This window comes from Formica exsecta, unplaced genomic scaffold (genome assembly GCF_003651465.1).
Source record: "Formica exsecta isolate Colony F162 unplaced genomic scaffold, ASM365146v1 scaffold43, whole genome shotgun sequence".
NCBI classification, from domain to species: domain Eukaryota; kingdom Metazoa; phylum Arthropoda; class Insecta; order Hymenoptera; family Formicidae; genus Formica; species Formica exsecta.
In genome coordinates, this window is record NW_021851539.1 from 297,487 (window position 1) to 309,379 (window position 11,893).

The window sequence follows — 11,893 nt, forward strand, 5'->3', positions numbered from 1 at the left end:
GCGATCCGCCGGAAAGAAATAGGACGGCTCATTGTGAAAATTAAAAGAAGAGAAACAATAGAATTAGAAAAAAATTCCATGAAACTAATGGAAATGTTGTTGCGAAATTTTGAAAACTTTTCCCGCATATATTATTTTGAAAATCAAATTAACCCAGTTATTTAATTTGTTATTGTAACTATACAATAAAATTATAGTATATTATATTGTGTGATTTTTATAAAAGATAATGGATTTTAAAAAAGTTTCCAAAATTTTATTTATATTAATATTCTATTCCGTATCAATTGTGAAAATTAAAAGATATGAAGAGGCATGCAATCATTCACGCTTAACACCTATCTCTGTGAAAATGTTTCTCTTCAAAATAAACTTTACAATACATTATAAAATGTTCATAACTCGACTTAGGGTCGCGTTCCACACATGATCGTTCTTTTTATCCGGCTTACATCTGCCGTCTGGGAAGAATAAGCGCATCACGTGTCGACTATTAATAATGTCAGAATGAAACTTTTTGCGGTATCTACGATTGTCATCCTGTGACGCGACAAATTCCGCAGCGCCACACAAAAATCTCCCGAATCATCCTGATCATCCTGCCTTGCTACTATAGTAGCATTGTTTTGACTTTCACTGAATATCAACGAAGCTTCGCTTCCGTACGCTTCGATACGCTTCCGTCCGATTCAATTGATATCGCATCTCAAATAGATAAAGAACTGCTAAAATTGCCTGACCATTCTATTTTTTTCTACTTAAAACTTAATTTTTGATGAATTCTCGTCGCTGCATATTTCGGTTTCTCATGGCATATATTTTGAGATTATCAAATTAATTGAACTTGTCATCACTACACACACAATATCGTAAATTTTTACAAACATACAATATTTTATTAATTATATAAAACGATAAATTGATTAAATCTCGCGTGCGATTAACGTTTATGAATGTTAGAAAAGTACACGAGAAGAGTTATCAGGTAGATGTGTGTTGATTCTCTCGAGAATCACATGTCTCACGCAACCGGTCTTAAGCAGTCCATTCGCGTATCGTTTACTCTATAAAAACTCACAAACGACTCAATTCTCGTCCCGCTACGATCCCTTTTGTCCTCTCAAATTCGTCGGGAACGTGATCAACATCGCGGAGCGGACTCTTATATCTAGATTCCATCTTACCGCCGCTCTCTTCCTGCTCCTTCATGTATTCGTCCCCGGGGAAAATGAGCCCGACGACCAGTCGCCGCGACCCGGTTCGCTTTCCCCGCAGGGCCCTATTCGGTGCCTCCTGTTCGGCGCATGTCATGCGGCCGCGATTTTGGGCCCGCTCGCGAGCATCCGCGTACGTGTCGCGCATGTGCGAGCATCTGATACAGCCGTAACAAATGACATCGTCGAACCGGCGTATAGTCGCCGGGGCTGTGGAGCTATATCTCTTCATCTCGCGAGCGACGAGGACGGTGCAAGTATTGTCAAGTCCGACGAAGCCGCGGGCCTCGTCGGGCCCGGGACAACACTTGACCGATCGGTCAGCAAACTGGTCCGGTACAAGGATTGTCGCGCCAACATTCCCGTTGATGTAAGGGAGAGCCGGTTAGTAATTCCGCCGCGGTTTAAGGGTGGCTTAAGCGGGTCCTAGTTAGAAGACATGACGCCGGGTTATGAGTCCGACCGGGAAAGACTTTCGTTGTAACACGTGTTGCTAACCGGTTTCACCTTAATTGTCTTAAACGGGCACCATCATAATTCTGGGTTTATCTCTCGGGGCGGCAACGCCGTGTGGCTCGATGCCGCGACGTCTTTCGTCGTCTTCCACTCGCGGCGATTTCATAATCTAATGGTAATGATCTCGAAATCGACGAAACAATTCCTTATGCCTTATATATATATTTGAGAGTAGTAATAAGAATAAGATAATAGAGATTGAACTGATCAATGGTGATATGTATTATAATTGTGAAAGCAAAGCGAAACTTGACGTTGCTATTATCGTCTTATTATCGCCAAAAGCGACTTGAATTACCAGACGAAATAAGATAAGATAAGATACATGATTTACAATATAAATGTCGACATTTTTTCAAAGCCCTTCGTAAATTATACGGTAGATTTTATTTCTCCATCATTATTATAATTTATTATTATAATTTTCTATTCTTACTTATTTATTCTTAACTTCTACATTCTTCTATTCTTTTTTTATTTCTGAAAAAAATATATAGACACCCTCTTAATATAAAGAAACTTTGTTTGGGTCATATTTTAGCAGCGAAGGTTTACAAGGCGCGGTAAAACATGATACTTGATAAGATACGAAAGGCCGGCCTGAAAAATTCGGGACCCCGGGTCGTGTCCTGACGATCGTGAAGGAAGGGCCGGGGCCGAAATTAGGTTTGCGAGGCACGTTTTTCCCTCGTGATGCGGCGCGAAGAGGACGCGGCTTTCGGTTCACTGTGCGACGGTGTCAGGATGTTAACCATGAAGTATCCATCACTGCCTTACCGAGAAACCCACGAGACACGACGGTGTTCCGACTTCGGTGGATCAAGTTAGATAAATGTAATAGTCCATAGTTCAGCTTGCTAACAAGGCTAGTCCTCCCTTAGATCCGAGATAAAGCCGATCCAGCTGACTCTGCTGGGCCGCTCATAATGAGGCCTAGTAAGAACCGATCGCCGATTAAGGCATTCTTCGATGGTACTTCATCAATCATTCGAATCGCCGCCGAATTCGTTATGCAAAATTCGCGCGTCTAATATTTACGACAATCTCTCGTACGAGAAAGAAGGACGATGATCGCTTCATCGTTGAACGTTGAAAAAGAATTATGGAAAAGAACCACGCACAAATTTCTATGACAGAGTCATTATCTTTTGATACAGAAAAAAGTAAACGGCCTTGTCTAATTATGTATATATAGTTAGTTATAATTTTCAATGACTTCAAGACGTAGGAAACAGCGAGTCACCGATAAAAATGACGTATTTTCAACGATTTGTAGTGCTAGTTTAATAAGTATGCAAAATGACTGTTAATCTTATCGTTGGAAATTTCAATAGGACGTCATAGAGTATTGATTTATGCCCGAAAATAATTTGTTAGCCGCGCATTTTTTCGATGAATGATGTCGATAATAAAAATATTACTCGCTATCGTGTGTATAAAGTGCTTCAAAATTACCGAATATTCTTTAAAAGATATCATTATGAGTACATATATATAAATTCAGAATTTATTTTTTTTTTTTTAGCAAAGGATTGAGGAAATATTCCAACTTTCAACTTTACATATCAAAATCAAGCATGAAATAAAAATTTTGCTAAAGCAAAAATCATTCGAAATTAATTAATGAATATTATTTATTTATTATTATGTGTTTGCTATTTTAAAATTTAATTTGAGAAACTCTTTATTTTTGATCACTACTTTTAGGAACCATTACTTACTTAACTATTGTTATATCTCGATATCTTGGTTAAAAAAACTTCGATAAATTAAATTAGCTAAGAAAATACGCAATCAAAGAGACATTTGATTTTTTGGGACACTCGATATGTATCTTGTGCGTTCATCTAAAAACCGGATTTCTCACATATTAACGGCTCATCTTTCGCAATGTAATGAAACGAGGTCCGCGAGATACATCGATGCGCGCTTCGCGAAGCAGCTTCTTCCCACGTGTTGATTAAGTTGAAATTTATTATTAAACCCCACCGCGATACGTGGCATTCGCGGCGCGATGCGATCCGCACGCAGCTTTACGACGAGAAGCTTTAATTTTCTCGGGAACGCGCATTAATCATTTATCGGTGATTAACTCATAGCCGCCGATAAAACTGAAAACGGTTCTCGATATTGAGTACAACAATCAGCGAGAGTTGATTTGAAATTTTTTCAATATTTGTTGTTACGAGAATTGAAAACATTGTTTATACCATTATTCGTTTATGCCATCGTATTTTTACATAAAAATCATATTACATGATAATACTGTTCAGTTTTCGAAATTGCGTTTAGTTTCAAAATACATGCAAAAAATGTATTTAAAAAAATACACACATATATATATAATACATATTTAAATATAAATATAAATAAAACTGTTTTAAATATAAAAAGATACATATTTTATGTTTGTGTGTGTATATCTTTTAATATTTGCATTAATTAAAGCACGATAAATAACAATACTATATTAAAAATTTACTACTTAATTGATTGCAAAAGTATAAATGTTTAATATGATTGTCCATTTTAAATCCAATTTTTCGCGATATTATTCTTTAATATCTTTAAAATTTGATTTGCAAATGTAATACAAAATTTTATAAATATAAAATACATATATAATAAAACAAAAATATTATAATTTATATAATTTATTATAAATTTCATGATGTATTGAACATTCCGATTATTCAGATAAAACTGTAAGTGGATAACTTACCATCTATGGTTGACTAATAACTTCCATAAGATTTTCCGAGATGACGCTAGTGAACGGAGAATGTTTTTTTCAAACCGCGTAATTATTATAAAAAATTAGCGATCTTTAATATAATCTCGTGATAAATCGAATATGATGCTTTAATTCATTTTTGAACCAATATTTCAATATATTTATTATGATTTAATTATTATTCTGTATATATTATAATCATGACCTCTTCTCTAACATTATCTCGTCGATGCGCAAAATGCTGCGAGATCAGAAAATATAGCGAATTCGATTTATCTATTATATTATCTACGGGTTTTTCTAATACCTGAAATAGTACAACTAATGCAATTAATTACGACGAGATATACATACTTGGTAATAATGGCATCATACATTCTTTGTACTTCTGATACCCTGATGCACTTTGGCGCGAAAATGACGACGATCAGATACTCGAAGATAATATCGGTCAACTCCGCAAAAACTCCGATTGTCGATACGCGATACAATAGCCGTTGTGTATGGTGTTTACATTACAAAGGCATTAACGAACACTTTATAAAACACTCCCGATAATTCTTCCCGCGCGAGATTCACTTTTTAGACGATAACAATCGCGAAAAATGCAGAGGTATACAATTTGTCGCGTCGGTAGAACTCTATCGAATGCTTGCGATTCTCGAAGTATCGAAACGATATCGTGACGTCACCTCGTCGAGTTATTTACGTTAGTCACGTGACATGATATTTGCACAACCAACTTCAATTTAGGAGTGCGTTCGGAAATCTTACTCGTAAGGTACAGTAATCTTTAATTGGCCAATCAAGATAAAAGGAGCAAAGATTTCTTTGTCCTGATTGGTCAATTAAATGCTATTACTCTACTTCACGGATAGGATTTTTGAATATACCCTAGCAGTGATATCGTCCGAAAGAACATATGATTAACATAACCTTTGGTTGAAAGAGAAAGACCTTTTTTCTATCAAATTAAATTAAATTTTTTTTACACAATAAATCGATTTGTATATATCATGATGTCTCTCACATAGATCATTGATACAATTATTTACAACAGATTAATATTTTCTATAAATATAGATTTAATTATCGATATAAATTATATATGAACAAAATAAAATAATGAACGAACAAGAAGAACTTATTTGTGTACCGGGTAATTATTCTCATTTATTTTTAGTAGTTTAAGCTTTGCAAGCACGTTAAATAATTTTTTAATCAATTTTTTACAGGTCAAAGATTATGTGTATCTGATAAAGTTAATATAGCCGGATCTGGGACATACGAGCAGCAGGGTTATATTTATTCGAAGCTTGCTGGCATTGTGAAATTAATAACAAACGAAAAAGTTAGTTTCTGTATTTTGGAAAAGTAAAGATGTCATTCTATTTGAAATGATAGAATAAATATATTTTTAAATGCATGTTGTTGCAGACTCGTACAATTGAGGTACACGGTATAACAGAGCAGAGTATCGTTCCTGCACCAGGGGATATTGTGACAGCTGTAGTCACTATAGTTAATCAGAGATTTTGTAAATGTAGCATCAAGTGTATAGGTGACATAGTATTGACGAGACCTTATAGAGGGATATTAAGAAAAGAAGATGTTCGAGCAATTGACAAAGATAGACTAGAAATGTATAAATGCTATCGACCTGGAGATATTATTCTTGCAAGAGTTGTATCCTTTAAATTTATTCTAGAAAATAATTTACGCATCAAGATTATAGTTACTGCTTTTTTTTCCCTATATTTTTCCCTATATATTTCTTGTCAGATGCCAATGACAGAAGCACATACTTATCAATTGAGTACTGCGGAAAATGAGCTAGGAGTTGTTATAGCACATAGTGAAGAAGGTAAAGATATTCAATATACATCTTTTCCAGCCTTTTTGTAATAACAATTTATTTTAAATAGGCGTAGCCATGGTACCAATCAGCTGGACACAAATGCAATGTCCAAAGTCTTTATGCAAAGAATTCCGGAAAGTTGCTAAAGTTGTACCAGAACATGTTGTGGCAGAACATACTGAATAATAAAAGACTTACAAGTAATACATTATTCTTCCTATTGCAAAGAACGTTTTCGCCCATTAAATAATTTATATGTAAGAATTTATATAAGTGAACAAACATTATAAAACTTCTCTAGCTCTCATGTTGATGTTGCGGGAAATAATAGATCAATGATTTATAGCAGTAAATAAAATAAAAATTCTTGATCATTTCAATCTCAATTTCTTTTATTTATTTTTTTTCATTTGATATATTTATATAAGTCACATATATATTTATATTCTTTTCCATCCTCCTACACCTATATATATATATTTTTTTTTTTTTCTTTATTCATGGCTCAATGGCAGCGTGTGGCAGCACTAGCAATCTATTTTTATTTTTACCTTTAAATCACTAGGTGTAAATATTTATATGCACGTGACAGTATGCTGTTTATTGTTTTGAAAGAAAAGTCTCTCATTAATCGTTGTCATTTGATCAAAAAGTAACAAAATTAAACGAGAATGGCAGAAGCGTCATTTTCAAAGCCCGCAGATACTGAAACATTGAATTACACTCAGGGTGAGTGCTTCTAGTAATTTGTGAGGTTAGATACTAAATCAAATTTAAATATTTTCAATATATTTGAATAATTTTAGATATTCGACAAATGATGCATGGATTCGGCGATAGTAGTGAACCGTTGTTTGAATCTGCTAAGATTATAGAGGATGTTGTGCTGCAACAAATGAGAGCTATTGTCGGTAGAGCGTGCGAAATTGCCGATAGACGAGCCGGTTCGAAGAAGAATAATATCATTAACGGAGAGGACTTTATTTTCTTATTGCGTAAAGACAAGATTAAACTTCAGCGTCTTCTGAAATATCTTGGTGCGTGGGTTTAAATATATGTAATGGAATTTCCTAATTACGTGCATTGCATATCCCCCCCCCCTTTTTGTCTTTTTTTATAGAGTAATACTTTTCTTTTTAGATCTCAAAGACTTGGGAGGCTCAGTTCAAAAAGCTATGATGAACGATACTCCACAAAGTATTGTAGATTCTGAACAATTGGACAATACCAAGAAGAAAGTGCCATTTCAAGCTTTTCTAGAACAGATTGACAACACAGGTGAACTTCTTGAAAATTCATCCACTATGGATGAGATTAAGCGACGTAGGTGCATTCGTGCGGATATCGCGACAAGGTCCATGGATGAAATGCGTTACATAAAATATAGCAAGGCACGTCGTGTGTCCTTTGTGAACAAGAATCGTCATAAATTCAGCGATTGGGTTGGCTTAGATGGTATTATCTTTGGATTAAAATTATTATATATTTTTTATTATGGTATTTCAATTTTCATATTTTGTAATTTGTAGGTGATATCACTTTGTCAAAACAAGCATACACAATCTTAAGTTATCTTGCATATGAAACAGTTGCTCAAATTATTGATTTCACTTTCTTAGTCCGACAAGATCAAATTAAAATGCATGGCGATGCCATAGATCGACAACGACTCAATTATGTTAATCCATTTACATACAAACCGTATTATCATGGCAAGGTAGATATTGCATTTGTTGAAAAATATATAATTAGCATAAGATAATATATACTATTTATTTTTTCTTTATAGAATGTCGTAACAAAACCATTTACTCCTTCAGAGATAAATGAAGCACTTAGGAGATATTGGTCTCCGCAGCTAGATATGACAGGTCCCTTTAACAGATGGTCCATGAGAAGATCGAATTTAAAACTCTTTTCATTGTAAATGTAAAGGTGAGGAAAGAAGCTAAAATAACATTTTAAAATATGAAAAAATGAAAGAATATAACATAGTAAAATAGTCTATACCATAATTCATTAATCTTATACAAATTTAATTGCCAAAAACTCTGGGAAATGCATAATGCGTTCTGTTCTAAAATTGACTTGTATTTATTGACATTTTCTTGATCTTTTGTACATGCCTTTTATTTCTCTAATCATAATTTTATATAACATTCTGTCTTAGTTTTCTTTTTTTTTTCTTTTTTCTTTTTTTATATTATAAAACCGAGTAAAATTGTCATATAATTGATATAATTTCGGAGACTACTTATATGAGAGAGATTTTCCCTATAATAATCTCTGTACATTTTACACATTTGATAATCCCTGATTGCTTTTTTTCAAAGATAGAAGATGATTATTATATTACAGAGTATACTTGTAACTATTTCAAGACGGGATACATTGTACTTTCCATAAAATATCTGAATTTCTTTTTATACTTATTACCAATGCTTTGGCGATATACGTAATATAATGTTTTAAAATCTAATATAATGTTTATTTGTTTTGCAGCCATTTGTGAGCTTAATCTGAGTAAAATAATATATCTACAAGATCTTTCGTTAATATCATTAGTAACTATTTGTCTTACGAATTTATACAGATGCTAATTTTGTTCCTATATCATGGTGAGAGTAGCGTCGATACTCGTGCTTTTCCTTCCGCGCCGCCAGTTATGCAAGTTCCAGATTGATTGGCAGTCGACCAGTCGCAACATAGGGTACCCTTATGTCCGCCTAGTTCTAAAATCTTTCCTTGTGCGCCTGGTGGCATCTGTTATAGTAAGACAGATGTCAGAATAAGTTATATTACACAATTGTATATAATTAAGCATGTTTGTACTCTTATATAGAATAATGTGCATACCTTATATATATTTCCTCCAGTCTGTGTGCAGAGTAACATATAACTACCACTTTGATCGAAGGTGAATAGCTTCCCATGAACAGGATTCTTATCGATCTTTATTTTGGTCTCCCACAAGATCTTTCCCGAGTGATTCAAGCTTCTTTGGCATAGTTTACCGTCCTCGCTTTGCGCGCATATATTTGTAAAATCGTTAATTAACTCTATATCGATTATCGGGCTAGAGTGGCAGTTGAGATTGTCTATTATCTCGTTTCGCCTCAGATCATGTATTAATATATTGCCATTGGACAATCCCGTGATAAGTAATTGGCCGTTATGATTGAACGTGGAACATAAAGCGGTGACGTTTTGCTCCAGCGGCAACGTTCTCTCGAGCTTCCTCGTTTTTATGTCGTATAGCAGTAGTTTGCCCTCGCTGCCGTCCGACACGGAGCAGACGAACGTCGATTCCGTCGGATTACAGATTAAAGTGAGTATTCGTGAATTCTCGTGTTGGATATCCCAAAGCGTCTTGCAATCTCGAGTATCGTGCAATTGGATTAAGCCATTATTGTCGCCATGCAAAAAGTAACGTTCATTCTTCGATATCCAGTCTAACGAAGTAATAGCCTTGTTGGAATTTACCGTAGCGGAAGTGAACGTAGTAACGGTCCTAATAAAAGCATCTATAGTAAGAATCACGTATCGACATTGCATCGGATCAAGAAAATTATATGAACGTGTTATTACTTTGGCGAGGGAATCGGCGTCCATACTTTGATAATACCATCGGCATCGCCCGTCGCGACGTATGATCCACTGGCATTGCTCTTGCATTGGATTATGGAGGTCTTGTGTTCTGTATATTCTTCCTGTAAACATAGTACACAAATTATGTATACAAGCAATTATAAAGTAATTAGTAACAGAAATTTCTTGAGATTAGCGATTATTTACCTGGCTTAAAAGAATATAACTGGAATCTAACTTTTCTTTAGTTTTCCTCTCGATAGCAGTATCCATAGAAGAGTCTCTTTTTCTAGAACTACTTAATCTTGAATCACAGCTGATGCTCCTCTTGGCAACTGCCTCAGACTTGCTGATCGAATTTACCCGCCCTTTCGTGTTTGTCCGTTTCGTCGAGCACATTTCAGGTTCCGCGATCTTTTTTACGTTTATTGCTGGCTTTCTACTCAAAATTGGACTGGATCCACCACCTATGTTCCTTATGAGATTCCTTAATGTTTTAGGATTTTCCAGTAACGGCGATTCTCTGTTAATTAAATATCAATGATCATGTTAAAAATTTATACTTTTTTTATGAAAGTTTTTACAGCTAATGTGAACATACTGAGCAATGATATAAAAATCGTCCATGATAGGAAGATGTTGAGGTGCCGAGCCTGGATTCACATCAGATATGTTTTCTATTTTAACAGATTCACTCAATCGTTGCCTCAATATTTCATTCTCTTCTTGCAATCGTTTTAATTTATTTGTATCCTCGTCTATCGTTAGTAATGTCGGCTGTGGCATACACTAAGATAACAACATATTAAATTTCTTAATATCATATTTTATGCTATATAATTGAAATATATTTTATCTATTTTGTTTTATAACAGGAAAATAATAAATTAATCAAATATTCGCGTTGATTAAAAACGTATTTAATTGAAATAATAACTTGCATTTAAAACATTTAACTTTATTATTTGATCTATCATTTAATAAGGAAATCAAATTTAGCTTTATTTAGAGATATGTGTGTGTGTACAGTGCAATAAAATATCTTTCTACCTACTTGAAAAATTGTTGCTAGGAAATTATGTAAGGATACCAACATAGTATCGTGCCATTGCTTACTAAAATGAACGGAGTAAGTTGGATTGTCTTCGGGATTTTTGATAAAAGGAAGTGCTGTAATATTACAAAGCGTACAAATTATAATTTTACAAACTTGCAACGTTATAAATTCATTAATTGAATAAGAGATATACCAAACCACTCCTTCCATTCTGAGTGACCCTGTAGCTCTGGTGCCATTTTGGTAAAAAATTCCTGTATCCTATCTTGCTTGCCATTTACAGCCGCATTCACCAAATACATTTTTAATACAGCATTCTCCAATTTTCTGATTGCAGGTGTAAAATGACTTTCCAATCGACAAAACATTCTAGTATCCAAGTGTCCCCACAATTCCCTCAGCGACGCCAGATCATAATTGTATACATATTGCATTAATTGATCAACTATTTTATCTACCTGTTCAATTAAACATGGAACATCTTGTTGATATTGACAACTTCCATATATTACAGCATATAGAATATGTAAGAATATCTCTATTTATAAAGTAATATATTTTGTGTATAAAAACATAGATAAACATAACAACTCTCACCCTAAACCCTTTTTCTTTTTCAGCCTTCAAATCATTATCAAAAGCTTTCAAAGTTTGACTAAAGCCCCTGAAGAGCAAGTACTCCTTGACTAACTCGTCTACATACTGTACGTGAGACATTTTCCCTCCAGTCTCCTTGAAATGTCAGTCGTTCGCACCAGTTGATAGCTGTATGTTGTCATCCTTTGGCCATCTTAGTCTTAGTTCCTCACTGGAAAGGCAACAGAGCAATGTTCCATATGGATGCAGGATTGCCAACAAAAGGCGTTGCGACAAAAAAAAATATCCGAGCTCGTATCGATCAACTTCTCGCTTGAGTATTCGATTCT

At 34.4% G+C, this 11,893-nt stretch overlaps 2 protein-coding genes and 1 long non-coding RNA gene across 3 annotated transcripts in view; 2 read left to right on the forward strand and 1 right to left on the reverse strand.

Annotated features, from left to right (window-relative positions):
- Positions 1-11,893, forward strand: part of LOC115240440 — a 222,757-nt gene that overhangs the window by 195,423 nt on the left and 15,441 nt on the right. The window lies entirely within an intron of this gene.
- On the forward strand, positions 5,379-8,309 carry LOC115240439 (transcription initiation protein SPT3 homolog). Its single transcript, XM_029815577.1, has 8 exons — positions 5,379-5,623; positions 5,700-5,815; positions 5,902-6,150; positions 6,247-6,328; positions 7,129-7,359; positions 7,463-7,777; positions 7,852-8,039; positions 8,112-8,309. The coding sequence occupies exons 1-8, from the start codon at positions 5,590-5,592 to the stop codon at positions 8,247-8,249; spliced, it is 1,353 nt and encodes a 450-aa protein (XP_029671437.1). The 5' UTR covers positions 5,379-5,589; the 3' UTR covers positions 8,250-8,309.
- On the reverse strand, positions 8,493-11,782 carry LOC115240431 (WD repeat-containing protein 91). Its single transcript, XM_029815566.1, has 8 exons — positions 11,565-11,782; positions 11,161-11,425; positions 10,965-11,080; positions 10,512-10,699; positions 10,118-10,433; positions 9,911-10,032; positions 9,179-9,833; positions 8,493-9,085 (listed from the first exon to the last, which is right to left on the reverse strand). Exons 1-8 carry the CDS (start codon positions 11,682-11,684, stop codon positions 8,936-8,938), a joined length of 1,932 nt encoding a protein of 643 aa, XP_029671426.1. The 5' UTR covers positions 11,685-11,782; the 3' UTR covers positions 8,493-8,935.

Excerpts from the sequence above, each read along its gene's own strand:
- LOC115240439 (XM_029815577.1), top strand. The coding sequence starts at position 5,590 with ATGAACGAACAAGAAGAACTTATTTGTGTACCGG. Across the intron at positions 6,151-6,246 it reads ATATTATTCTTGCAAGAGTT|ATGCCAATGACAGAAGCACA; the intron begins GTATCCTTTAAA and ends ATTTCTTGTCAG. Across the intron at positions 8,040-8,111 it reads AACCGTATTATCATGGCAAG|AATGTCGTAACAAAACCATT; the intron begins GTAGATATTGCA and ends TTTTCTTTATAG.
- LOC115240431 (XM_029815566.1), bottom strand. The coding sequence starts at position 11,684 with ATGTCTCACGTACAGTATGTAGACGAGTTAGTCAAGGAGTACTTGCTC. Across the intron at positions 11,081-11,160 it reads AGAATGGAAGGAGTGGTTTG|CACTTCCTTTTATCAAAAAT; the intron begins GTATATCTCTTA and ends GTAATATTACAG. Across the intron at positions 10,033-10,117 it reads GTTATATTCTTTTAAGCCAG|GAAGAATATACAGAACACAA; the intron begins GTAAATAATCGC and ends CTATGTTTACAG.